The sequence below is a fragment of the Trypanosoma brucei genome, chromosome 6 (genome assembly GCF_000210295.1).
Source record: "Trypanosoma brucei gambiense DAL972 chromosome 6, complete sequence".
NCBI lineage: Eukaryota > Euglenozoa > Kinetoplastea > Trypanosomatida > Trypanosomatidae > Trypanosoma > Trypanosoma brucei.
The window spans coordinates 991,005-1,017,353 of NC_026739.1; the positions used below are offsets into that span (position 1 = coordinate 991,005).

Below are 26,349 nucleotides of genomic sequence, written 5' to 3' on the forward strand. Positions count from 1 at the left end.
TTCAACGCGCTTAAACCCTCTACCGTCTCCAATAGGTTTTTCACTATGAAATCATTAGATTAGGGGAAAGCAAATAGTCACGTTTCTACACATCCAACCTTCGAAACCGATGACGTTATCCCTACATCATAACTGTAAAAGCACAAGAGGCGCATATGCACACGCACAAAGCTGAAGACACGGTTCCCGAGCATAGGAAAGAAAGATCCAGGCATAAACCTTGCTCAATTATGCATCCATTTCCCCTTAACTGTGTTCACCATTCCACACAATTCATATATTTTCCCCAATTTTCACTTACTCCCACTACCCTAGAATATTATTCCTTTAGGTACATAAAAATCAAATCTCTTACGTTTTGTAGCATTCTCTCCCCCTCCACACATTACTGCTTAAATATCAAAGACGCAAAAGTGCTCAGCGGATGTTCCATTCTACACATAGGGGCTTTGCCATCCCTTCTTGTCCGTCACACATATATTCTTAATCTGGTCTGCTAAGACAGTTTGTCGTAGCAATTGGTCATTCGAAACCAAAGTGCATTACAAAACAAGAGTACGGGTGGTCATAGTGCTAAATGCAGGGCTCTTACACCCGCACCACACGCCAAGCGCGTAGGGAGCGAGAACATCACTTATAGCTTTGCTGCACGGTCCCGAGCGGCCATGTGGCGGACAAGATCCACCACACGGTGGGAATAACCCCACTCGTTATCGTACCACGAGACAATCTTGAAGAAGCGACGTTCGTTGGGGAGGTTGTTCTGCAGGGTCGCCTTGGAGTCGTAAATGGAGCTGCGGCTGTCGCTGATGAAGTCGGCACTGACGAGCTCCTCATCGGTGTAACCGAGAATGTTCTTCATATATGTCTTGGAGGCGCGCTTCAGGGCAGCGTCGATCTCCTTGATGCTCGTGTCGCGCGTCGCAATGAAGGTAAGGTCCACCACAGAGACATCAGCCGTGGGAACACGGAAGGCCATACCCGTAAGCTTGCCCTGAGTGCTCGGGATCACCATGCCGACGGCTTTGGCGGCACCAGTGGTGCTTGGGATGATGTTCAGGGCTGCAGCGCGACCACCACGCCAGTCCTTGACGGAAACACCATCAACGGTCTTTTGTGTGGCTGTGTACGAGTGAACAGTGGTCATGAGGCCAGTGGAGATGCCGAAGCCCTCCTTCACCAACACGTGCACGAGTGGGGCGAGGCAATTAGTTGTGCATGAGGCGTTCGACACCACATGGTGTTCACGAGGGTTGTAGTCGTTGTGGTTCACGCCCATCACGAACGTCTTGGCGCCACCAGAGGCGGGGGCACTGATGACAACCTTGCGAGCACCACCACGGAGGTGACCCTCGGCAGCAGATTTCACTGTGAAGAGGCCAGTTGACTCAATCACATACTCCACACCAAGCTTTCCCCATGGGAGGTCCGCAGGGTTCCGCTGCGCTTTCACGCAAAGGATGCGGTGGCCGTTGACGACGAGAGTATCATCCTTCGCGACGGATGGCTTGCTCTTCGTAGTCGACACAGAGTGCTTGAACTTGCCGTGCACGGAGTCGTACTTCATCTGATAGGCGAAGTAGCGAGCGTCCGTGTTCATGTCCACAACAGCAACGACATCAATCTCATTCCCGAGGAGGCCGTCGTCGCACAGTGCCTGGAACACCATGCGACCAATACGGCCGAAACCATTGATGCCAACTTTAATAGTCATATTCAAATTTGTTGTTAGTCTTTTACTTGTTTGATTAGCTCGGATAAATTCTGCACCGCAAAAAGAAAGGCAGATACACGGGAAATAGGGAACGGTCAAAAAGGATGAAAAAAACAACGCGACACTCATGGCAGGAGGGAGACGCAGAACAAAAACAACCACTCAACGTGCAGTCAGAGACTTCATACAGACATATATGCGTGGACGCGTTTGTAAACTTGTACCGTCGCGGTACCTCACGAACATTCTGCTATCAACGGGTGACACTACTGAGGCGGAAGGCTTAGGTTGACGCCCCCCGCAACGGCGCGGGCGGACGATATGAGGGTTGCAAGACTAGCGTACTCGTCATCTGTGGGGGCAGCCATAGCGGAAACCCTCCACAGCTTCTGCAGTGTGGGAAACCGTTCCTTGTGATGCGCACACGCCCCATCAACCACTGAACCAGCAGTGGAACTACTGAGTTGACTTCCACGCTTACTATGGATGCCATCCAGAGGCGCGAGGTGGGCAGTCACAGCATGTCCCCCCGGTGGCCTTACACTAATTGAAGGTTCTAACTTTGCGCAAGCGTTCGGCAGTTGACGCAGCATACGATCGTTCATGAGTGTCTTCTGCAGCCCAATAGACCTGAGAGCGGGCATACAGTCCATAAAGCGAAGCAAGTAGAATCCCGCCTTGTTGGAGAGCGGATTGTTCGACAGGTCAAGAGAGACGAGTAGTGGGGAGTGCTCCACCAGTGTCTCACATATTCGGACGACGCTGTCATCCGTTAGGTAATTCTGGGACAGGTTCAGCACCTGTAAACCAGAGCAGTGTCGAAGCACCGCATTCACCAGCGGCTGAATGTCATTCCTCCCTAGTAAGCTCCGCGAGAAATCGAGTTTTTTCAACGCGCTTAAACCCTCTACCGTCTCCGGTAGTCCCTTCATGAGGTGACTGCTAACATTGCATCGAGTGCTAATACATTTTTCCGTACATGGTTCATGGGGTGAGTGATTCATCATGTCTATATACTAAAACTGTATGTATATTATAGATATATATATATATATTGGAATGTAGTGTAATAGAGATGTTTGTTTGAGTTTGTTTTTGATAAGTTTTTTTTCCTGCCTTTGTCGCGCAAAGATGTTTAGTGTTATTAGTAATGGGAATAATTCTCATTCATTTTGTCTTTTTATGTCACCACGTGGTGTTTAACACCCACATTTTAAATATACCGAACCTCTTTCAAAATGGAGATGCTAGAGTAAACATTCGTATGAGAGTCCATATTTCCCATTGCACAATCTTTAAACAAGCATGCATAGTTGTCTACTGCCTTCTTCAGGTGTTCAAGTGGACAAATAGTCCATGGCGTGATTAAATGTGTCGATGCCCTTCGTTAGCACAGTTGTTTTATAGTGTATTGTCTGCGGAAAGTAGGCATCTCTCATCCATTGTTTCATCGTTTCATGCACAAATGTTCCTTCTGCGTGCCTAGATGCAGCATTTTCGAGAATGGCCGCGCGAACCATGAAGATATAATTAGTGGTTGCAAAAGCTTGCTCAATCACCAAACTTCCGGTTTTATTACCAAGAACGTCCGTAGGTCTTATGAAACCACGTGCCATTTCGTACGTTCCACCATTACCCCGTAACTGAACGCTAGCTTTGAAGATGTTCTGGGCGAGCGTCTTGTCATCCACGGAGCTCACGATGATTGTCTCTTTTCCAGTTGATCCACTGTCGGTGTGCACATCCAAGAAGACAAATTTTTCCACGCCGGACGCAGCGTAACTCGTGAGTACCTCACGAAGTGCTGTCAAGCTGCGTTGTTCCTCCCGACCTCCGTAAAATAAACCTTCAGGGTTGTGCCACTGTCCCCCCTCCAGCGACCGCCTGAACTCCCGCAAACCCTGCTTGAGGAACACCTTTCCAAAGTGATAAAAGAAGGTATAACGGTCAATAACACGTGGGGCCTTTGGAAGAAAGAGTGGTGACATCACACTATCATAACTTGTGTTACTAGTGTGTGAAGTTGTCAGGGCATTCCATTCCTCTTTCAAAAGGTAGTTACGGTGGAGCTCTACATTATTCTCGTTCGTGGTACGAAAGTTTGCCATACCATAAGGGTTGAGCGCGTGCACGAAAAGCACCGAAGGCCCTTCGCCACGACTAGTGTTCCACTCGCTCAAGAGCTTCGTCTGAATGGCACTCCCGGTGAACCCACCAATCCCATCAGAACCAGATATGTGAACAAGAAGCCTCTTGGAGTTCTTCCCCCGAAGGAACGCCGTGTCCAATGTGTATTCAACACCATCACGAGAAGCGATAACGGCGCGCTTAACCTCGGCACCCGCTTTCGTGGCAGCGCTAGTGAACTTTTCCCGGGCGACATGAAAACTCTGGGCGAAGAACACTTCAGGACAGGTACTTTTATTGTGGTAGTCGCCTGGGCACACCATGGGTTCCTGGAGAGGCACAAGGTCAATGACGAAAAGCCCAACACCGATTGTGAGGACCGCTGTAAAGATGGCCTCGACGTCCGCCATCGCTAGTAACGACAAGAAAAAAGTGGAAAACAAACACTCCCCCTCAGCTTTTTTTCCTTGATAAACACTTTTCACACACGCTCCCACGCAAAGGCCCCTCTCCCTCCCTCCCTAATGATGCTTTTCGTTTAGTATTAATTTCTGCCGGCTCCGATTATCGACGAGCGGTCGGCACTCTGACAAACCGATCTTAACAGACCATTCATCCGGTAAACAGAGAGAGAGGAGGAGAAGGCGTGAACTTCGTGACAAACGAATTTGGGGAAGCTTCGGATGCCAAAAACAACGGCGGGTAGGTGGTTCTGGGAAGGGGTTAAAAGGGAGAACTGACGCACACGGGAGAGCAACTGTCAAATCAGCCTGCAGCAAGAACTTGCGTTACTGTGCAACAGTACGACACACGAACTCAAGTGGTAGATTCAGTTTCAGACGCTACAAAGGGTGGGACGCCCCGCAGCCGTAAAGTTATGAGCGTCCCACGACATTGCAGTAACTTTGTCTCACGAAGTATAACTACTTGAATGTATTCCACCAGGTCAAGTAGATGCGGTTCCAATTCTCGGAAGCCACGCCCCTCTCCCTCCAGTATCTCCACAGTACGTGCTATAACAAGCAACAGTGGATCGGGAAGCATCTCGTTCATATCCTTCAACGAATCAACAATCATCTTCAAATACATGGGCCGCACGTGCGGCTGGCTATCTTGCAGGTTCCTCAGAACCCGCCTTATCTGATGTACGCCCTGCAGTACAGCCACTTCGGGATACAAACGGGCAAGCGAGGGCTCAGAAGAACAGAGTACATCGAACACGACTTCATTGGACCGCGTGTTGACTGCCTGCGTGGCTGCGTGGGCAAGAAGGGTCAGAATTTTCCTGTGCTTTTCGGCAAAAGGTTCGACAGGAAATGATACACCTTCAAGCAGTGCGCTGTCGCTGCCCTCTGCCATACGGCTAAGAAACACACACACAAATAAACAGCAACGCGCAAGTCAACAAGGGGGAAAGGGGGAAAACTGAATAAAGAAAGCGGATGAAATAGAGGACATACGACAGACGGGTAAAATGCAAAAACAAACGCTGGAACATAGAGAGTTCCAGCTCACCGCAAGAAAGGGGGGAAGAGGAATGTTACTAGGTAAAAAAGAGCTTAGAATCAAGGTGTTCGGCACGGCTCGACTTCGCTTCGTCCTCTTCATACCTGGTGCAGGCGCCACATTTTGCCATAACAGAGAGTGGGCTGTCCACCACACGTCATTACCTTTGTATTCAACGTACACACACACAACCGCATAAATGCGTACGGTAGCACAGCAGCAAGTTATCAGGGTCCACCAAACCAACTCCCCACTGGACAATATGAAGATGACCAAACACCGCCCTCCATAGTCACCGCACTGCACGTAACCAACCGTTACGGTTGAGGAAAGCAAAGTGCGTACTCCCCAAAGGCAGAATAGCCGCTAACCTGCCCCAGATCTCCTTTGTCAAGGTTATCTTCACTTCACGCCTCCTATCGGAGGGGAGTGTCCAAACTTTGACTCGCCGCCTGTATTGTCTTGGACACAACTGTCTGCCTCCCTGTAATAGAGTCAATGACCGTCGCATCCGTCGTGACACCACTCGAATGCTTAACCGACAGCACACTGCTTCCGCGGACAAACAGCACACAGTTGTAGCATTCATTCCTGATGCTACCCCTACGGCGCTTAAGTGGTTTCCTACGCTCCGCATCGGTCAATATTAAGTTCGAGGTCGGACTGAAGGACACAAGACGGCCCACAAGTGTGGAGCCGTCATCCAAATCCACACTAACGCGGCAGCCCAAGAAGGAAAGGAAACTACGCCGCTCGGATTTGACAGACATTTAGTCACTTGACAAGAGACCCCACCGTCTTGCTACGAGAGAAAAGCAGCAAAGCAGAAATAAAATCACGGGGAAAAAATAGAAATAGCGAAAAGAAGTCACCTAAAAGAGAAGCGATAAGAAGGGAGAAATGCACATCAGCCCAAAACGTTGAGAGGGGCACAATTACTCGAAAATTGATAACTTCCATTAACTTGTTTGCGACCTTCAAATATATAAATAAACGTAAATATATATTTTTTCTTCACGGAAACCCAACAATAACAAGCACATCCACATTAGTTGAGCAGAAAAGGAGAGGTACCGGAGGAAGATTCGTGGGTAGATGTGAGCGCGCACAGACGTACACAGGAAGGGAAAAAAAAAAGAAAATTCCCACCACGCCCTTGCTCTCCGAATATACAATCCGGAAACCTTCCCCCTACCCGCCTTCCTCCTCAACCAAATCCTGCCTCGTCACGCCACCAACAAAACTCACACCCTTTTAACTTGTTACCTTTTTACCTGTTGTCTAGACAAGGTGGTTTACTACTCCATCTTGAAATCATCGCGTTTCCGCCGCTTTTGACCTACCAGGAACGCCTTACCGCTTTCCATGGCGATATCCTCCTTGCGCTTCGGTGGAGCAGGTGGAAAAACGGATTTCTCTTTATTGGCTTGCTTCTTGAGTGAAGCCTGAAGCTTCTCTTTCTTGGCTTTCTTGACAGCCTTTGCCTTCTCTTTGTTCTGTAAGGTCTTCTTGTAAACTGGAATGAAGCGGCTCCAGTCTTCGTGCTTTAGGTCTTCACGTTTTGCGAGCTCCCGCTTGATGAGTAGCTGCTTGAGACCGTAGATTGGATGGATGTTGTTCATGCAGTCGTCAACAATCTTTCGCACCTGTTGGCACCCCTTCACGGGGCCCATCACAGCTACTGTCTTTCCCTGAACGAGAACATAACAGCCCGTGAGAATTTCTAAAGCTTTTAGCGTCTGGGCCTTGGGGCCAATGAGTCGGTCGCGCCGTTTTATAAATCTGCGAGTGCTTTTTCCCTTTAGTGAGATGGGAATGATGTCACAAGTAATTTCCGTTTGAAATATTTTCTGCGCCTGGGCGAGGGGAACATTTCGAGCGAGAAGTCGTATAAAGTCACGTGCCTTGACGATAGCGTATGGGTCCCACGTCCGACGGGTAGTTGCAACGGTCATGGATCCCTCCATTAGGTCCAACTTCCCTGTCAGTTGGTGTTGCCCAAGGACCGTCTCCACTGCTGGCCAAATACTTCGTATGTAGCTCTCCAGATAACTAGGGAATTGGGTTGCGAATGTGGTCTCAGCCACGCAGCACGCTCCACCGGGAACATCATCTTGTGTCAGCTCCGGCACATGGTACTTGGGTTTTGACGAAGACGTCATCTCCTTCAGTGCACCTAAAGTCGTGAAATATATATATATATATATATATCTGTGTGCGTGTTCCTCAGATGCTGTTGTGAACGAACAAGCACTTGCGCATTCATCAAATGCCAAAATTAATGAGAAAATCAGAAGGTCAAAACGCAGGACATTTCCCACACACACACACACACACACACACGAAAATGCATGGAGCACGAAAAAGAAACATGGGGGCACTAACTGCACAACATAGAGGGAAGCGATGGAATAGTTCCCTGCTCATTTGTTATGTTAACGGTGGAGGGGAAATCCGTTAGGTACACAGGCCGTACACAACCGCTCACAGGTTCTCACCTTACAAGCACCAATTATAATATGGTTCCGGAGCGCAACGGAGCAGAACACACCTAAAGGAAACCCCTACGCGAGGACCGTGGGAAATAACTGTGATGCCCTCTACCAGGAGCACTGAGCAGCCACCGCCGCAGGTTTATTACATTTCATACCAACAGTTCAGTGGTCCCGGTGGAGGGTATAGAGGTTAAAGCCCACCAAGCGGAAAACAAAGAGAATCTCACCTCCTTACTCTCCACTGGAGTAAACTTCGCGAGCCCATCCAAGGGTTCAGCACCACTTATGATGGAAAAACAAGATGATTTAGCAACGCTGCTGCAGCGGAAGATTGCGTAAGCCGCCTAGTCCACATCCTTACAACGACACTTTCCACAAAACATGCCGGAAGATATTACCCCTCTGTGTTTGGAATGGGATTCCACGCATCCAAATTCATTGCCAACGGGAGGGGAATAGCACTGGGGACCGCACCTCGTGACTCATTTGGGGGTAGTATAGGTTCCTGCAGCACCTGTTTACCGTCTGCTGAAACCTCAACTGACAATGCACGGACACAACTGCCGCCATTCCAATCAACAGCCTCCCCATCAGCATACGGCACCGGCTCCTCCCGACTATTTGGGTGACGGAAAGACACTAACAGCGTTCGGTTCACGTCCAAGTTCATAAGTGAAGCAAATGTGTGTCGGGCATCTCGCCACGAGGCCCCTTCCGGTAATGCTAAGAAGACAGTTTGGTTCCTATGGTGAACAATAACTGTATTGGGATACGACATGTGTATATTACTCTCCCGCATCCCCTATGGAATCCCTTCCCCTCTCCCGGCTTTCACCCCTACGTTATTATTTGCTTCTCCTCGGATCAAGTGAAATATTAAACAAACTAACTTTCCCTCGAACCGCCACCCAGTACGCGATACGGCAAGGGACGAGCAACGACGGCAACCCGTAAAGCAGCAGCGGCATGCGGAAACAGTAGAGTGGAGGGTCGTGAGAAAAAAAAACGAAGGAAGGTGGTAGACAGATGAACAGACATACAAATTCACATGCAAGAGACGAAGTGATGTGTCAAAAAAAAAAATGCCTATACTCCTCCATTGCACCATCACACCGCCTGTTGACCCATTCTATCCGAAAAGATTCAAATGTGCGCGCGTTCGGGTGCACACGCGAACAGTGGATAAATCGAAGGTAAACCGGATTGAGTAACTTTAAAGAGACAGGGTGATATCATTAGTACCGTTTGCGCCTTTGCCTGCTCGCATTAGTATGACACAATTTTAAAGATGATAAGAGTTTTAAAACGTCTCCGCGTACTATTATTATTCTTTCTCATATATATATATATCCTTTGCATTAACGGGAGGTACCTTCCTCGAACAATTTATAATTCCTCAGGCTGAGACTCCTCAGAGGACCACCACCGACTACTTTCACTCACCCTTTTCTAACCGTCTTCCTCACCTTCATCATCATCATCCTCTTCGTCGTCATCCTCCTCATCCTCCTCCTCTTCATAAAATTCTTCTTCACATTTCTCCACTAGAAGGATTGAGGTATCCCCCGACCTCTTTACAAGCGCTGCTTCACTGAAATCTGACTGCACAAATGCCGTGATGATGGTGTCCGCTACCGTCCACATGTTAGCAACCTTTATACCCAATTGGGCAGCGAGTGGGGAAGGATCGTTCGTAAATGTCGCAAGCACTTCGTGACGAAGTGGGTCAAACACCCCGGCACCCTTACGACACCGTGAAATGAAACCAATCTTCATGTGTGCACCCGAGAGGTGACAAAGGGCGATCCAGCGGGCCATCTTCTGCGCATTCCTCCGATACTCTTCCGATATACATGTGGCGGTCTGCGAAGCCAACATCTTGCGCCAATCGTTCTCCTCACCTTTGATGCAGTGCTCCAATAGCCCAAAGAGTCGAATGTGTTTATCACCTTGCATCGCGTCCACCTCGCAACGGACAATCAAATCGTACCTGTCCTTGGTGTCAGCGTGCATAACGAACCGGCGGTAGCGGTACAAGCGAGGATGCTTCCCCGGAAAGGGGCTTTTTTCACAGTCCATCTGGTACCGAGCGGCCGTACAGGACTGCGCAACAAAGAAATTGTTTACCTTGGATGATTCCGCCTCGAGACTGCTAGTGCGGTCGGTCTCCACCACCTCGGTCTCCGAAGGGACACGCGACACGTCAGCAGTTTCGTCCACCCATTGCTTCTCGACGTTGCAACCATCAACTTTCGATATAAAGTAAAAACGGCCGACGCGATAGAAGTGAAGATGCCAGGAGTACACGCTTCGGCTGCACGTCATGAGGAGTGCAAGCACTTCGTCAGTTGCCACGACGATTGGGTAAGTGCCCGGTGGTTCACTCTTGAGAATACCACGCAGTACATTGTCGGTAAACGAATCCGAACGTGTAAAATCCACCTTTGTTTCTTTTTCGTTAAGTGGGATCGGGGCTTTACAGGATGCCTTATCCATCTCATTCTTATACACTGGTGGTCGGTTGTGCTGTGATATGTCAGATACTGTCGGTAGGCTGGTAAGGTTTGGCATCTTGGCAAGCTCAGCCTGTCGAAACTGCTCAAGGATGACAGCGTCAGACGGCACCTTGACGGTATCGGGAGGTAGGGTGATATTTCGCTTGGGTTTGTTCTGAAAGTTGCGGCGGGAATTCTGGTGGCGCCTAGGAGCTGACCAATCCGGAACTTGACGCCGCTCCTTCACGCGCGTGCTCTTTAGTATTTTGTTTCTCTTTTCATCCTCAACGATCGTGAATTCACGTTGCCTCCCACCTTCAACGGGTTCTAGCACCCTAAGCCAGTCAAACGGCTCAACGGCTTCTCTCTTATGGTATAATGAACCCACTGTGGTTTCAATTTTCCCCCCTTGAACCTCTGGGGGTCCCCAGGAGGACTGCTCATTGATGTGAATCTGGGGTAACACAAAGGCCATCAAAAACGAAACTACTAAGTTTGAAACTGAAATGTGGTCCACGGGAAAAAGAAAAAAGGAAGAAAGAGGATCTGTATTTATAACAAACATAAGTGAATGGAAAAGACAGACAAAACAAAATAGTAATGACAACCACACACACGTACATGCACACGTCCACATTCCTGCCTACAACACCCGCGCGAGTAGAGAATGGAAGCAACGAACGAGCAGTCTCTCCGTGCAACCTTCGCACCCAACAGCAGTGAAAAGATGGAAACAAAAAACATAACATCAGGTGTCAAAGAAACGCCTAAATGCTAAACAGCAATGTCCGCTGTACAATTTGGAAGAAAGAAACAAATAACATCAACATGATCAAATACGGAAGTACAAAAAAGGATAAGCTGGGACTCATTTTCCTGAGGGTGAGGTATAGGCTTGAAGTTGAAATAGAATTTGCAAAAGGTGCCCAACTAATGTGCACGTGCACCATCATCTGTGTAAAAATGCAATATCAGAGGCAACATTACCTACTGTGGGCACAACTTGTCTACAGCTGCGCCAGTACTCCCGCAGTTCCCCAATAACTCGCATGTTCCATCAAACTGTATTTTTAAATCCATCTTGACTAGCGAATCCGCGCCGCCACGGACCCATTTGGGTCAATCAACCTTCCCCTTTTCGGCAGCCCGCTGGCTACGTCGCTTCCTCTTTAAATAATCTACAACAACCTGCGGACTCGGCTCTGCGTCAGTTTCGTTCCGAATTTCAGATTTCGCTGCATTAATGTCTTCGTCGCTAAAGTCATTTCCTGTTAGAGATTGAACCGCTAGTAAAAACCCATCGGCGTCCCTGCCGTTGCCGTCAGTAAAAGTGGCGGCGCCGTATGCATCTTCAATTGTTTGGAAAAACACGGCGGACTTGTCCGCATACGTCTCGTCGGAAAGAAGCAGGAGGAGGCGGCCGTTAAGCTTCACGACAGTTGAAAAATGGTTATTCCAAAAGAGAACTACCACCTCGCCCTCACACAAATCCTGTCGGAGCATTTCCAAACCAGCCTCCGTCAACTGAGACTGGGTGCTGCGAAGGAATTCCCCAGCAAGATCCGAGAGGGGGGAGTCACTCTTCGTCGCAATGACGCTTACCTCATTGAAAGACATTTCCCGCAGCGCAGCGAACGGGCTTTCCGCTGGGATGAACCAGCCGTGAACTACGCGCAACCCAGAAAGCGCAAACAGCATCACATCACTTTCGGCCTCAAAGCAGTCCACACCACAAAAACTTGGGCTTATGTTCATACCGTAATATAACCGACGCATTGTCTTCTCTCCTTCATTTTCTTGGGCCAAATAAGACCTTACCTCCTCCAAACGCTCTTTCACCATCCCTGCTAGTGTGCTAACCTCCACACCATCTACCACCCGCGTCGGTGCGGATGTGAAGCGCGGGGCAACGGGCTTGTCGTTCGCTGTGGCGTGGTTAAGCAACATGTGACGCACGTGAACGCCTTCAACGCGGCGGCAGTCACCATCGCATAGTTGAATCCGCCCTGCAAGCGCCAAAGCATTGGCGACAGCCAACAAGGGGCAAGGACCGTTGTAGTCCTGTGTAACGATACTAACATGTCGACCACAAAAAATACCGTGCTTGACGCGGTGCGAATCAACTGGCGTGACCTCTATTGGCGCATCTGGAATTGTCTGCAAACGACCGGCCGCAAACTCCTCCCGCGTGAAACCGGTTGCGATAAGAGACTGATGCATTTCATCGAGAAGTACATAAAGCTTCTCGTCTGAGACGCCCAGAGTGGCGCCTTCACCCCGCGGGGTGCGCAACCGCTGCTGGTAGACGCACCCAAATGGAGACGTCGCCTCGGCGGTTATGTCCAAACTTCGCATCACACCGTCGTCACACATGAATTCACACTCCATCTTGCACACCTGGATCCCACTAATATCGGCTGCTCAACACTACCCCCAAACACTTGCGTGCTTCCCGTTTGTTGTTCACCCACGTGAAGTTTTTATAGAACGTGGGTTCACCAAAAGTACCTCTCAACCGCTACTCTCTACTGTCCTTCACCCTTTGCAATCGGTGGAAGCTGTGGGACGCCCTTCCTCACCCCACCCCCACCGCGCCGCTCCTCCTTCTTGAAAAGCCTATGCGTCTGTTTTAGGAATTTGTGAGTCCTCCTCCTCTTTCTATTGAATGTGCACAGTGCTTAATGAGAATTTCACACCAGAATTGACTGTCAACGAGGTAGAATGCTATTCTAACAAGTGATTTCTTCACCCTTCCTTCAACAACGAAGACAGAGGAAAACTAAGCGGGCTGAACGAGCACCAGGCATTGAACTTGGATTATGGGAACGGTGTTCAATAGCACAGGGAGGGAACAAGAAAAAGTTACTTGTTTGTGTATGTCGATGATGAACACACTTATATGAGAGCCAGAACAGAGGAAGGGTGTAAAAAGAAAAAGAGAAGGAAGCAGAAATATGCATATTCTCATGAACTCAGCTGCTGTTATTGTTTGTCCTCTCCCTTTCCTCCTTATTTACTTTATTCAGTTTTTTTTTCACCCTGTTTTGGGTCGGCGGCCGCCCTTCAGCTACCCGTAGCAAAGCACTCCTCACACACACTCATTGGTGTACCAGTGGCAGAAACAGCGACACCTGACCCAAGTTCGAAAAGGAAGAAGAAGAGAACTCAAGCAAGAAAAATCACACGCGCTTTTCTGTTTCACCCACCCCCGACGCGGTGAAAGCAACCACAGACAAGGAGGGTGGACATGTATATATATATATAGTGAGCGAATGAGAATAATACATCATAAGGGAAGAAAAAAAGGGGGAAGGAAAGGAAATCAATGAAGAAGGCGCACAGACGATAACCACATTACATGGAAACGTAATTCAATTCAGTGCAACCGCTTTAAGAAAGGAAAGCAACTACCTCATGCACAGAATACACATACATATGTACATGTATATATGTATATATATAAGGGGGAAAGGGGGCGAACACATTTACCACGAAGTTTTTTTTTTTTTTAAAGCAAAGAAAAATAAAAAGGTAGGATAACAAAGGGGGAAATATTGTTCTTTCCACATTAAACTATACCCCCCTTCTACCATCTGTGCATAAGCAACAGTACACATGGTGTACAAAAAGAAATACTAAACCAGGTATATGGAATCGTCAGCACGCAGACATTGTATAAAAATCAGCAGTAAAAAAAAAAGGAGAATAGCGGGGTGAGGTTAAAACATGAGTCATAAAAAACATGCATCAGTTGGAGCGCAGGCGGCGGAGGAAACGCTTTAACACACCCGGGCTACCTGCTTCTTTTTCCATGGCCATCTTAATCTTGCAATCCAACAATTCTTGTGTTGCACGTCGTAGCGTTTCCTCAAGAATTTGCTCCCTCTGGGATTTTTCCGTTGCCAATCGCGACAAGTGGGCTGCCGTAACCAATTGTTTCTTTTCCACCAGTTCACAGCGCTCTTGAACAGTTCGAATGACGCTGGATTGCCTCTCGCGCTCCTCATTAAGTGATTTCAGCATATTCTGCATGCGATGCTTTTCTTCCTCCTCCGAACGAAGCCTGGCTAACAGTTCATCTTGGCACATTAGTTGCTCATTCAGTTCCTCCTCTTCGCGCTCGATCAACTCGTTATACGAGTCTGGAAGCTCACAACACGGTGTGATGCCACAACGCAGCATCTGGTTCTTCAGACGAATGCAGAGCTTCGCTGCATATTGCGCCTTCGACGCCTTCTCGAGTATGGTCTCCTCCTTCATTTGTAGTTCCGCATCCTTCTTCTCCAACAGGGCCTCCACCTCCGCGCCATCCTCTCCATCGCGCTCAGCCAATTGAGCTGCCAACTTGCGTTCGGACTCCCGAACTAAACGCAAAATTGACATATACTCATCCATTGCAATGGCGTCAACAGGAGGAGGGGCGTTCTGAGGATCTTCCACCTGGATTTGCGCAGTCACCATCTGCTGCTGCAACTCACAAATGACGCGTCGGTGAAACTCTTCATTCGACCTCGCAGCATTGAGCAAGTGCTCCTGCCGTTCAATTGTTTCCAATAACACGTCAATTTCCTCCTCCTTTACACGGAGCAGCACATCCATATCGGTATCCTCCGGTGGCTCCATTGCATCTGTTTCTGATGACGTCACTGGTGCAGAGCCGGGGAAACCAAGTTTGATTGGGGGTACGTACGGCCCCGGAACCTCAACACCATGCGAAGCAAGTTGCGTCTCAACAGCCTCAACGCGGTCCTGAAGCGACTTCCTCTCACGCATGCTGAATTCCAGTTGCTCCGTAAGCTGCTTCACGGTCCTTTGCAAGTTTTCATTTTGAGTGTTGTTTGGGGATGGCGTGCCATCCTTTTGAGGTGGTTTACGCTGCGTCAAACACAGGTTGCGCGCAGCGTCAAACGGGGAAGGACCTCGTGCAGTTGCGCACGGCGGACATCGAAGCCGGGCTGTGAGTGGAATAGCGGTTGCGGTTAATTCAAACTTCAACTGCTCCACCTCCCGCGCCAGCTCCCTGTTGTGCGCCTTCGCTTCATCAAGGTCGGCCTGCATGGTGACACGAAGAGTTTCCATCTCAGAAACATCCACCATCTGAGTGCGCTTCTCAGAAAGGAATTCCGTCAAATCATCAGTGTCATTCAATGAAATGCCACTGTTTTCCAATGCGGCGCGATATTGTGTGTTTTCGTCGCGGAGTCGGTTTATCTCCTCCAACCGCTCAGAGCAGAGCTGCGAAAGACGATCCACTTCCGCAAGCAATTCCACACCCTTAGCACGATGGCGTTGCACATCCGCCTCCAGCCGGTTCCGCATCTCCTCCACCTGGCCAACGTCCAGAAAGGTTTCGGGAAACGTCGCCTCCTCTATAGGCACTCCACCGAGCTCCTTCACTTGCTCCCTGAGCACCTCAATATGTTCGTGGAGTCTCACCGTGTCGTTCGCTCGGCTGGCCAATATGGCGTCCTTTTCGGACAGTTGCTTCAAAACTCTGACGAGATCATCATTTGTTCCCTCACGCGCGTTGTCGAGCTTCTTTTGGAACTCCGCAATGATAAGATCTTGCGCCAATTTCATCTCTGCCCGTCGCTTCGCTTCCTGATGCTCCTGCTCGCGAATAAGGTGGACGATCTCCTTTGAATACACTTCCTCCCTGTATTGGAACTCCTCGTCTTGCTGCTCCTGGAGGTTTTCCACCTCAGCCTTGTATACTTCACGCAGGTTCAGCATCTGCTCTTCCGATGCACCAGTTCTCTTCAGTTCAGCCATCTCAATCTCAAAACGTCTGTCAATGTCTTCCCGGCGATCGTTGTAACGCTCCATTAACTCGTGTCTTTCTGCGTCACGAGAAGCGATCTGCACTTCGAGTAAATTGATTCTCTCGTCCCTTTCATCCAAGAGTGATTGCAGCTTCTGGGCCAGCTTCTGGTAATCCACATGAACCGACTGTTTGGCCGTCACCTTCACATCCATTGCTCGCAAACCAAACTGCAGTGAATTTGTGGTTTCGTGGAGGTGATCACTACTTGGCCCAACAGTCAAAATAATAGAGGTACGGCTCCTTCCGCCAATAGAGTCCTGCAGAATCCGCGTCAGCTTCGAATCACGCCAAGGAATGTGCCGGCTACCTGACGACAAACACGACACAACGTGACCAAGTGAAAGAAGAGAGGCGTTGATGCACTTCGCCTCATCCTTCATAATGGGGTTGTCATGTGTAATACCAGTTTTACTAAAACGCTCGTATCCTGCTAAGTCGATGAATGTAATCTTTCCCTTCAGTTTACCTGCCTCTGGGTCGCTGGGGCTCTCTGATACGATGCGGAGAACTAAAGCTGTATGGCCGCGGCTGGACTCCGGATTCATAGCAGTCGCAGTTACAACCCGACGGTCATTTCCGATGCGGTAAAAGCGCATAAACTCTTGGGCACTCAGAAGAACATGGGAGCTGCAACCGGTAAGTTCTACGCCCCCTTGTTCGTCGAAGTGAATATCCACTCGGTCCCTTCCAGTTGCACTCATCAAGTCACCAAGGTTGTCACGGTAAATCTGAACAAACTGTCCTGTCACTTCATAACTCCGCGCATTGTCTGATTGAATTTTGTCGAAAATAAGTTTGGCGGACCGTGGAATGATGCCTTCTTGGCCAGGAGTGGTATTACACATAGTGAAAGACTTACCTGTACCCGTCTGTCCGTAGCACATCAACGCTGAGCAAAAACCTTTAAATGCGTGTGTTATGCAAGGGACGGCCACCGCTTCAAATATATCACTTTGTGTACATTCGTCGCCAAAAGCACCATCAAACTTGTAAAAGCGTTGATCCTTCACAACAATATCATTCCCGCTTACTGTCACTAGTTGGAACCCACCGTTCTTAAAATCAGTCTTGTTCCGTGGCCTCAACCTGCAATAAACAAGACACCGTGCTATATTCTTTGGCACACCGGTATCCCCAGCAGCTGTCCCGCCAGTAGACTCACCTCTGCTCCGCCGTCCTTCATCTGGTTTTACAACCGACTCGGGAACGGCCACTGAATCGCCGGCCGCCGTTCCCTCTTTCACATCGGCATCCGACATAGCAGCAGCAAAATTGTATATTCCCTACAAGCACAGTAACTACAAAAATAAAGCAAAACTCAAGCTACACCACTACCTTACCGAGCAGCGTATAAACGTTTACGGGCTAACTTCTTATACGTTTACAAACAACTAACAGTTCACCACCAATAAAAAAAAGAAAAGTTACAGTAAACAAACTTTCCTAAAAACAGTTACGTATATACCAATTGTTCTATATATAGGAGTCTATTTCTTAACACCTCAAGCTTCAAAAAAAAAAAGAAAAGGAAGATACCAACAAAAAAAAAAAGCAATCTCAACATAATACTATGGAAAAAAAACACTTCAGAGATTAAATACACAAACTTTACACCTTTGAAAAGTGAACGGGGGAAAAGAAAAGAAAAGAGGGATGGACAACAACCTCGCTACGTTCAATGAAGTCAAGAAGCCTAACCTGTAGAACCGCTTGTTGATACTCCCTTCAAGTCGTCACAGGGAATGTCCCATTTCCTAAACGATGCTATGCACAACGAAAGACAACGAGGGTCAACAGGGGACTGTGTTGCGCGAAGCACCGAAACAAGTTGCCGTACACTCCCAATGTCGACAACGAGACAAAGCATCTTGAAAAGACGAACAGATAATCTGCTTTCGATAGAAACGCTTCTCTGCCTGTGGTATTCAACCAACATCATCGCGGTTGAAACATCCTGAGCATCAACTGCCAACTCAAGGCCACCACGAAGAAATTCCGCTGTCACTTCAACACCCAAATCTACCATGTCCTCCAGAAATGTTGGTATCTTCTTCACAGCGCTTACAGCATTGGGGGAGGTTGACAGTAGTAAAGTAAACGTGCGTGCTGTCTCTCGCACAGCAACGTTTCGGAAAGTAAATAAGACCAGTGATGCCTTCTGTTCGTCTTTCATTAATGCACACGCTTCAAGCACAACATTAAGTGTTTTATGACTCACATTCCCACCCGCAGCTTTGCGTTCCTCCAACAACAACAACGACTCCTCAACCCTGGAGTCCACTTCCGCAATAAAACGCACAAGCGACATAACTGGATGTGCGTTAAGTAAAGTCAACCGCCTCGTCTCTAAGAAGAGTTTGGGTCTCGGACCTGGGATGGAGTCAGATTCCGGAATCTCATCCTCTAATAAATACAACGCCTCCTTCAGTAACCCGGCCCGCACTAACGTCTCCAGGTGAAGGAGCGCCAGTGCAAACTTGTGCTGAGGAGGAATAATGCATGGATGAGCGCGAAGATACTTCAATACGTAATCAGCAGAAGCCACATCGCCCCATTTGGCACATTTCGCCATAAGTTTCAATGCAGTAACATCATTATTCAGCACAGGTCCACCCTTTGCTTCCTGAAGGATCGAAGAACTTTCCTCAAAGGCATTGACACCGATATCGGCGCTGGCTTCGGCAACCTCCTGCTCGGAAGCGCCTTCCGCTGCTGCAATCAACTGGACAGCAATTGAGGGTGGTGACGCCACATTATTTGTGCTGAGCAACATATAGGGAAGAAGCAAGCGGGGAGACATTTTCTCATGGTCCGCAAGCCGCAGTAACTCAAAACATTCCTGAACCATAGTGACGTCGTGGTGGACACGGAGGAGAGTTTGAAAGCAATGTTGAAGGCGTATTGACAATAAGGGAAACTTTTGCTGCCAGTTCTTCCCCGATGTGATGATGCTCTTAGTATCCTCATGAATGGAAGGCCACCAGGAGGAATAGTCCTCTCCGAGTCGCGTGTATACGATGAAGAGAGAAATCTTCGTTACTACATCAGGTTCAGCACCTTTCATACGCATTGCCTCTATGGCGTTTTCAATCTCATACTGATTGAAGGTATCACTAAGGGAAATGGCCAACAGGTATACGTTAAACAGTTCCACAGATGGGGAAGAAAGTTCCAACATGCACTGAGCAAATAAAAAGCGCAGTTCCTCAAGCTTATGAAGATCGCAAAGTATCTTCATCATGACAACCGCAAAAGGTTCTGTATCATCAAAAGAACCACAAAAATTCTGGAGCGGCTTCATATCCACCGTTGCTATGGAAGTGCTGGAGGTAACTTGTCGGTAATATGTACGAAACTCTTCAAAAACATGCCATGCGGCTGGTGGGCCCTCTCCATCCGACTGCAGCATCCTCAGAACTCGAATGTACGGATTGTCACCTGTGGAAAAAGTCAAAGAAGCACAGCTGGAAGCAGTCTTCCTAAGCACATTGAGGCGCCGAATCATTGGTATCAGCTCCCCTGCACTCTCACATCCTTACGTGCCGTGGGATATAACATTATTATTATTATGGGACCAAAAGAAGGCAGTTAACCGTCAACCATCGGAAAATACAAAAAGTATAGATGAAAAGGTGTGTTAAAACGAGAAAGATGAAATGGGATAGGGTCTCTAAATAAAATAAGAGAAGTAAAATGAAGAAGATAACCAGAAACAGAACCACTCCAACGCCAAACACGGATGCAACAACGCTAAACACAAGAGAAAGGAAGGGGAATCGTGTCGCCACTTTAACAGCCTTCCAACGTGCGGGATATAATAAACTTAATTATCATGATATTAATTTGTTAACTTAAACCGACTGATAGCAGCTAGATGGCGAATGAAAAAGACATTAGCAGGGGGAAAATCTGCCTGCGCATATAAAGACTACTTCGAAGACAAGAAACCAACCAAAAGCACAGGGCTGCTCCGTTCATTCCTTCGCTCCAGAAGCTGCGGAAGTCCCTACAGTGCCAACCGCACGTTTTACATAGTTTACCTTCAGAACCCAGTGACCCGGTGTATACTCGTTCACTGTACGGTGATGCGCTTCATAGTTCGGATAATACTCGGGTTCCACACCAATCGTTCCCCCACTATGGTAAGACTTCCCCACAGCACTATCAGGGTCAATAAATACAATCACAGAAAACCGTTCAGGGTCGAACACTCTCAATACTCCACAGATACACTTCGAGTAATTAAGAGCACACGTATTCGTCTCATATGATGCAAACGAACAGTGCTCCTCAGGTGTTATGTGTATCGTTTGATACTCGCTACCACGTATCGCATTTATGCTGTAGCCACATGGCTCATACTGAAGGTCGTGAAGGATCCATGAATCATCTACAACTTCACTGAGCCCCGTTGCCTCCCGTATCACTGCGGTTTCAGGACCCGTAGGCAACATCTTATCCGAGTACCAGTGTTTCGTTTGATTGCGATCAAGCCCATACATGGTCATGCTGAGTTGTGCATCGTCACTGCAGCTGGGTTGAACAACATCACTGTGGAAATACAAGAAGTAGTGGTCGCTGTCAATCGGACCAAATATGAATGGTTGTCCCGACGGAAAATGGGACCTAAGTGTCTTAAATTCTTCCGCCATCGAAAGATGCGGTCCCTTCTGCTCCCACGGGAAACTGTAGTTTTTGTGCATGAAGGAAACCCATTCTACTTCGCCGCAAACAGTACTCACCGCCTCGCATATGAGCGGCACGCAATTCAAAAGAGTGATGGTACCACAAGTTATGAGAATCACGCGATCTTTCATTACAAACAATGAGCTCTCCGATAACACGTAGGAGCGAATGTATTCATTAAACTCACGAGAAACAATGTGTGCACATATAGCATCAATAACTTTTTGCCACACATCGTCATCGTGTGCAAGTAAACCACTAACGTGCGTCCCGTCCACCACCCGCATTATCACCTCCAAGCGCTTCTCAGGCCCTTCGAAGCTTCGCTCGTGCTTTGGGTCAAAACGAGCGATGGAACCCCACATCGCCATGAGCGAAAGAGAGTCCTTGCAAGAGGACATGACTAGTACTTCAGTCAGTGTGCGGTCAAATATAGCACCTTACGGATTAAATAACCAAACCAGACACGCACACACGCAGGCCCACAAAGGAATGGTGCGCTTCCTAAGAGTGCAAGCTCAACAAACAATGTACTTTTTGTGCTCGAGGATACGCGTACAAACTCCACAGAAAAAGGTCAAAAATCCGAAACGAGGGAAATAAAATATGAATAAGATAGAATAGGGAGAAGAGAAAAGAAAGAGAAGGGAAAGGGCAGGTATTAGTGGTGCCTACATCACAAGTGCGAGTCGACAAAAAGGCATTTATGGAAACTTGACACACGGAGGTTGTGAAGCTCAACCAAAAATGAAGCCAAGAGAATTAATCTCTTTTGCGTCTTCCTTTAACCCTTTTGAGTTAGACCTCGCCACACAGGAGAAACCCCAGGTGATACTAATTTGGGGAGGAACGTATACATATACACATATATATTGATATGTGTAGGTATGTATACAAATATGTCTTCCTCTCCCGTCACCTCAGCTGACTATTATCCTTCACTCTCCCTTCTTTTCTCCTCTTCTATCCCTTTCAAATAGAATCAGAATGTTGGCGTTGAAACAACATGCAGAAATGTGGAAAGATGGAAGAAACAAATGACCCACGGTCATGGGCTCCCGCCATACGCAAATACCTGGAAAGTGGGTAAGATAAACTGAGAACATATGAAAAACAAACTGACAAAGGCAAAGGCAAAGGCGTGAGCAACTTGTTCGCTTGGAGAAATGAAATATGGCAACAACAGCAACATCACAAAACTGAGAGGAGCAGAAACATGCTGGTAGTTCCTCACATTATCATGCGCTCTCAACGAAAGAAAAAAGGATAAATAAACGAACATGTGACCTCCTACCTTATTGACCACAAAAGTGTAAACTTCAAAATCATGTATGGAGGTCACATTTACTCTCAATCAGTTACCGTAAATCACACGCAAGCAAAAGTAACCTCAAATGCTCATTCTCATATGTCTCAATCACCCCTCACATCACCATCAGCCTCTGGTTTCCAGACTCGTATGTTACGCATATCTATCCTTAAAACACACAGACTCAGGTACATGTATTTGGCAGCGTCACCCCTCCGACATTGTATCACCTTCTCCCTTCCGATCGGCATCATTTCTCTTCTTCTAAAACGTTACTTGATTCTTTTCCTTCCAGTGCTATACCTCATAACACATGTTAATGCACCATTCCTCCAGCCACACACGAAAGCAGAGGGAGAAAGTCGTAGATATTTTGTTACTATTATTCGATAATTCATCAACTCTACACTTCATTTCATTCTTTTTCTTTCATATTACTCTTGATCCTCTTTCTTATACCTGCTTGAAGGTCTAATCACCTCTTTCGCTTCTGTTGTTTCAACTTCTTTTGACTTGTGCTTGTGTCGGCCTGTTGCGTTTCTCTTTAACCGTCACCTCGCTTCCTGTCGGATGACATAACTTCAGCTACTTCCTTTCAATACCACCGCTGCTTGGTATATAACCATATGATCTTCCGCCCCCAGTGATGGTAAGGAAAGGAAGTAGAAGTGAACAAGAAGGGCGAGGGGCAGGAAAAGCAATACGTAACGGCGACAAATGGTTCTTTCTTTTTTTTTTCTTTTTGATAAATAAGTTTGTATGCAACAAAAACCCCGCTGCTGAAAGTCTGTTAAGGCTTTCGCTCAGTAACGTAAATTAGCGGCTCTATCCACCTTTCAAATCGCAAATACAAACGTACGGACGCGCGCGTATTCATTTTCAAGCTCCCACCCACAAATACTCACATCTTTGTTTCCGTTACTGTTCCGTCATTCCTGTGCCGTTGTCCATCGAATAGTTTTAAACCAGCTGTACAGCTGGACAAAAAAAGAAAAGGAAAATAGGCATTACCAAGAGGTGCTGGTGGTGGGAACCATGAAAGCGAAACAAGGTTGGAAAAAATAGTGAAATGATACGGGGAGGAAAAAAGAAAGAACGAAAATGAAGGGGATGAGACACCACTAATTTGAACGAAGGTAAGCCACTTCACGTAACACGCCGCTTCTCGATTTGGTTTTCTTTCCCAGCTGTTCATTAGCCTGTTCTCTTTTAATGCCTGATAGGAACTGCCGCCGCCGTCCATCTACTATCCTCAATAGCGGGTAACCACACAACTTTTTCACCCCTCCCTGCCCGCGCACCCACAAGACACATACACCATTACGGCAGCTCTCTATTATTATTATTATTAATATTACGTTATATATATATATATATATATATGTATACATATATATATAAAGAGAAAACCAAGTCAAGTTTTAAAAAAGAAAATCAAACATAATGGGTAGGGTGTGAAAAATGCTTATTGAACTCAAAAAAATGTTAAGAAACAAGCACAGAGAGTGATATTTTGTTCCTTTATCAGACGAAAAAGAGGAAAAAAAAGGAAGTTAAACCATTAAATGAATAGATAAACCGCCACAACAAACAGACTATTAGGCAGCACCTTTCACTTCCAGCTTTTTCGTTTTGAAAAGAAAACAGCGCAGACATCACGAACTGAGACACGAAGCACCCACAGCTGTACAGCTGTACGCATCAATACAACCCACATACTCACTCACTGGCGCATGCTTTGCCCATTTTCGTGCAAACCAAATCACGCTCCACTTGTTTAGTGATTATGAAACGAAACGGGGCAACGGAGACGTCTGAGGTACCAGTGCCTTCTTCCTGTCCCCTTTTCCCCGCAACCTCAGTGCTACGAATTCCTTCCATTGGTTCCGCTGATTTTAGGGTTTTGTGGGGTAGAGTAAAGGAAAAGCAGTTGTCCCGCGTTTATTACCTAATGTATTGAACAAGGTTCGATACAGTGCTAGAATTATTTTAAAACAAAAAATTAAAAAAAAAAGAAATGCTCAGGCAAGCAAACCAGATTTCTTTTTCTATTTTTCCTTTTTTTTTCAGGAAGAAAAATCTGAAGCGTGCGGGTACTCATCGTTCGTCGTGAGCGCCGCCATTTTAGCTGCTGTTGTGTGCGCCTATCCGCCAGTTCGAGCTGCCCGCGTGTCCGTGGGCGTTGGCTACGGGAGGGAGGGGTGAATGCCCCCCGAAAAGGTTTTACCACAACCACAATATTCGCTTTTGTTGATGAACAGAACCACTGCATCAGGCGCAAGCTGGGCCTTTCAAATTAAAGTTAATTAAAAAAGGCCTACCCGCATCCACAAACAAAAACAAAAACAAAAAACACAGTCACTTACCTGCTGACACCCCTTCGCACGCGCCTAATAGAGATAATTGAAAGGCGCGTATGCGTATGAATGAAAAACACCAGAAAACAAAAAACAGGAAAATGTGTGCCTCTTGGCGGCTGCTGTGGAAACATGAGGACGGGCGGGAAAGAATCACAGGGGAAGAAGCGGGTTCAGCAGTTAAAATATTTTCTTTCTTCGCACCGTTAGACACGGCCGTTTCTTTTTTCTTTTTTTTTGAAAACAAAAGGGGCTGCCGCAAAAGTGGTGTTGAGCGCTTTTAAGGAGCAACTCAATAAACTGGCACATGAAATGACAAAAGAGGCATTAAAACTCTCGAACCTTTGACAGTGATGATGCTTAATAAGCGGATGTTAAAAAAAAAAAAAAGAGCCCTCCATTGCAGATAAAAACGACAAATCAACAAATATACATAAACCGATTTACGCACAATGGAATGACTCCGTTTTACTCCTCATCTTTAAAACCGACTACCATGGAATAACTGTAAAAATTAGGGGGAGAGTATCCATATACATATATATATATATATATATATATACTTGTATGGCACCCAAAATACCTAAAAAGCTGAGGTGTGTTTTCGCGCTGACCAGGGTGACCATTAAAAAAAAACCTTCAGAAGCGTTTCAGCATCTGTACTGGAAATCAGGCACTGCGTGCGTATGTGGCCTGGTGGAAGACATAGCCTCCACCAAAGTGATTAGCACCGCGGTGCACGACGGTGAAACCTTCCAATCTATCCATAACGCCGCACGCAGTTGTGCCCTGTGCGTCCCGGTCCTGCAGCAGCACGAGCAGAACTCTCTCCGGGTAAAATTTTTTGAGAAGTCCATTCACAATTTTTGTGATATCACTCGCGGCAGACACGGCGTTCGTTTCGAAGGAGGCAAAGGGATGCGTGGACCCATATGTCGACACTCGCAACGTTTCGTACTCCCCCGCGCAGTGGGATACAAGAAGTTGCTGTTCTTTGGTGTTTCCGTCCAAGTCATACTCATCATCTGCTTGTACGTTGTACATGTAAACATTGATCTGCACATCATTTTCCCTTCGACAACTGGACGGGTCGCGATCGATGCCATCGTACACAAAGTAAAAGCAGTGATCACGGTCAACAGGACCAGCTAGGTACGGGTGGCCCGTTGGGAACGCGGACTTCAACTCGGCGTATTCATGAGCCATAATATCACTCGTTTCCGATGTCATGTCCCAAGGCGAGCCGTAGTTGACCCGCATGAAAGACGCCCAATCCACAATAATGTTGTGGGAGCGCATGAGCTCAAGCATCGGGTGTACCGCTTCGTGTAGCATCACTGAAACGGAAGAGCGCACAACAATCTGCTTTGCCGTAAACACCAAGAGGGACCTGTCGAACTTAAGCGTATGAATTCCCAGCTCAGCGGAGTTCTGACGAAGTGACTCACCGGCACGCTCCATCACGGATGCCAGCTGTTTTACCGTAACGGTTCCTATATCAACAGGCTGTGCGAAATTGAGTTCAAACCGCTTCTCCAGGCCGCTGTCCGTGGAGGTTTTAGATTGGGTGCAACCTCCCCAACATGACACAAGGTCATGCACCGAACTTGGGCACTCGGTTTGCTGGTTAATCCGCGTGACCGACATCCTTACCGTTTCCCTCTGGTGTAAAACCAGTTTGCCTCCCCTCAACTCGCCGTGCAGCAGAAGTAACGCACTTACACGTACAAATTAAAAAAATTAAAAGCAAGGGTCAAAGAAGAAAGATAAGTATTCTGCCATTAACCAAAGAACATATTAGCAGGCAAACAATCCAACAATGTGATATTTCACGAT

General features: G+C 47.4%; 16 protein-coding genes across 16 annotated transcripts; 3 read left to right on the forward strand and 13 right to left on the reverse strand.

The window, feature by feature from the left end:
- Positions 1-155: 155 nt before the first annotated feature.
- Positions 156-500, forward strand: TbgDal_VI4100 (hypothetical protein, unlikely; the record flags this gene model as incomplete). The annotated part of the gene is made up of 1 exon (XM_011775915.1): positions 156-500. One exon carries the CDS (start codon positions 156-158, stop codon positions 498-500), a length of 345 nt encoding a protein of 114 aa, XP_011774217.1.
- Positions 501-634: 134 nt separating this feature from the next.
- Positions 635-1,843, reverse strand: TbgDal_VI4110 (glyceraldehyde 3-phosphate dehydrogenase,glycosomal; the record flags this gene model as incomplete). Its single annotated transcript, XM_011775916.1, has 1 exon — positions 635-1,843. One exon carries the CDS (start codon positions 1,841-1,843, stop codon positions 635-637), a length of 1,209 nt encoding a protein of 402 aa, XP_011774218.1.
- Positions 1,844-1,980: 137 nt separating this feature from the next.
- On the reverse strand, positions 1,981-2,721 carry TbgDal_VI4120 (hypothetical protein, conserved; the record flags this gene model as incomplete). The annotated part of the gene is made up of 1 exon (XM_011775917.1): positions 1,981-2,721. One exon carries the CDS (start codon positions 2,719-2,721, stop codon positions 1,981-1,983), a length of 741 nt encoding a protein of 246 aa, XP_011774219.1.
- Positions 2,722-3,051: 330 nt separating this feature from the next.
- TbgDal_VI4130 (hypothetical protein, conserved) lies at positions 3,052-4,251 on the reverse strand (the record flags this gene model as incomplete). Its single annotated transcript, XM_011775918.1, has 1 exon — positions 3,052-4,251. One exon carries the CDS (start codon positions 4,249-4,251, stop codon positions 3,052-3,054), a length of 1,200 nt encoding a protein of 399 aa, XP_011774220.1.
- A 406-nt stretch (positions 4,252-4,657) lies between these two features.
- On the reverse strand, positions 4,658-5,200 carry TbgDal_VI4140 (hypothetical protein, conserved; the record flags this gene model as incomplete). The annotated part of the gene is made up of 1 exon (XM_011775919.1): positions 4,658-5,200. The coding sequence occupies one exon, from the start codon at positions 5,198-5,200 to the stop codon at positions 4,658-4,660; it is 543 nt and encodes a 180-aa protein (XP_011774221.1).
- A 563-nt stretch (positions 5,201-5,763) lies between these two features.
- TbgDal_VI4150 (U6 snRNA-associated Sm-like protein LSm5p,putative) lies at positions 5,764-6,117 on the reverse strand (the record flags this gene model as incomplete). The annotated part of the gene is made up of 1 exon (XM_011775920.1): positions 5,764-6,117. One exon carries the CDS (start codon positions 6,115-6,117, stop codon positions 5,764-5,766), a length of 354 nt encoding a protein of 117 aa, XP_011774222.1.
- Positions 6,118-6,645: 528 nt separating this feature from the next.
- Positions 6,646-7,509, reverse strand: TbgDal_VI4160 (ribosomal RNA assembly protein, putative; the record flags this gene model as incomplete). The annotated part of the gene is made up of 1 exon (XM_011775921.1): positions 6,646-7,509. The coding sequence occupies one exon, from the start codon at positions 7,507-7,509 to the stop codon at positions 6,646-6,648; it is 864 nt and encodes a 287-aa protein (XP_011774223.1).
- Positions 7,510-8,236: 727 nt separating this feature from the next.
- TbgDal_VI4170 (hypothetical protein, conserved) lies at positions 8,237-8,641 on the reverse strand (the record flags this gene model as incomplete). Its single annotated transcript, XM_011775922.1, has 1 exon — positions 8,237-8,641. One exon carries the CDS (start codon positions 8,639-8,641, stop codon positions 8,237-8,239), a length of 405 nt encoding a protein of 134 aa, XP_011774224.1.
- Positions 8,642-9,291: 650 nt separating this feature from the next.
- On the reverse strand, positions 9,292-10,974 carry TbgDal_VI4180 (eukaryotic translation initiation factor 3 subunit 7-like protein, putative; the record flags this gene model as incomplete). Its single annotated transcript, XM_011775923.1, has 1 exon — positions 9,292-10,974. The coding sequence occupies one exon, from the start codon at positions 10,972-10,974 to the stop codon at positions 9,292-9,294; it is 1,683 nt and encodes a 560-aa protein (XP_011774225.1).
- Positions 10,975-11,456: 482 nt separating this feature from the next.
- On the reverse strand, positions 11,457-12,725 carry TbgDal_VI4190 (hypothetical protein, conserved; the record flags this gene model as incomplete). The annotated part of the gene is made up of 1 exon (XM_011775924.1): positions 11,457-12,725. One exon carries the CDS (start codon positions 12,723-12,725, stop codon positions 11,457-11,459), a length of 1,269 nt encoding a protein of 422 aa, XP_011774226.1.
- Positions 12,726-13,236: 511 nt separating this feature from the next.
- TbgDal_VI4200 (hypothetical protein, unlikely) lies at positions 13,237-13,557 on the forward strand (the record flags this gene model as incomplete). Its single annotated transcript, XM_011775925.1, has 1 exon — positions 13,237-13,557. The coding sequence occupies one exon, from the start codon at positions 13,237-13,239 to the stop codon at positions 13,555-13,557; it is 321 nt and encodes a 106-aa protein (XP_011774227.1).
- Positions 13,558-14,084: 527 nt separating this feature from the next.
- On the reverse strand, positions 14,085-17,420 carry TbgDal_VI4210 (kinesin, putative; the record flags this gene model as incomplete). Its single annotated transcript, XM_011775926.1, has 1 exon — positions 14,085-17,420. The coding sequence occupies one exon, from the start codon at positions 17,418-17,420 to the stop codon at positions 14,085-14,087; it is 3,336 nt and encodes a 1,111-aa protein (XP_011774228.1).
- Positions 17,421-17,854: 434 nt separating this feature from the next.
- Positions 17,855-19,666, reverse strand: TbgDal_VI4220 (hypothetical protein, conserved; the record flags this gene model as incomplete). Its single annotated transcript, XM_011775927.1, has 1 exon — positions 17,855-19,666. The coding sequence occupies one exon, from the start codon at positions 19,664-19,666 to the stop codon at positions 17,855-17,857; it is 1,812 nt and encodes a 603-aa protein (XP_011774229.1).
- Positions 19,667-20,135: 469 nt separating this feature from the next.
- TbgDal_VI4230 (S-adenosylmethionine decarboxylase) lies at positions 20,136-21,248 on the reverse strand (the record flags this gene model as incomplete). The annotated part of the gene is made up of 1 exon (XM_011775928.1): positions 20,136-21,248. One exon carries the CDS (start codon positions 21,246-21,248, stop codon positions 20,136-20,138), a length of 1,113 nt encoding a protein of 370 aa, XP_011774230.1.
- Positions 21,249-22,174: 926 nt separating this feature from the next.
- On the forward strand, positions 22,175-22,549 carry TbgDal_VI4240 (hypothetical protein, unlikely; the record flags this gene model as incomplete). The annotated part of the gene is made up of 1 exon (XM_011775929.1): positions 22,175-22,549. The coding sequence occupies one exon, from the start codon at positions 22,175-22,177 to the stop codon at positions 22,547-22,549; it is 375 nt and encodes a 124-aa protein (XP_011774231.1).
- Positions 22,550-25,182: 2,633 nt separating this feature from the next.
- Positions 25,183-26,160, reverse strand: TbgDal_VI4250 (S-adenosylmethionine decarboxylase proenzyme-like, putative; the record flags this gene model as incomplete). The annotated part of the gene is made up of 1 exon (XM_011775930.1): positions 25,183-26,160. One exon carries the CDS (start codon positions 26,158-26,160, stop codon positions 25,183-25,185), a length of 978 nt encoding a protein of 325 aa, XP_011774232.1.
- Positions 26,161-26,349: the final 189 nt, after the last annotated feature.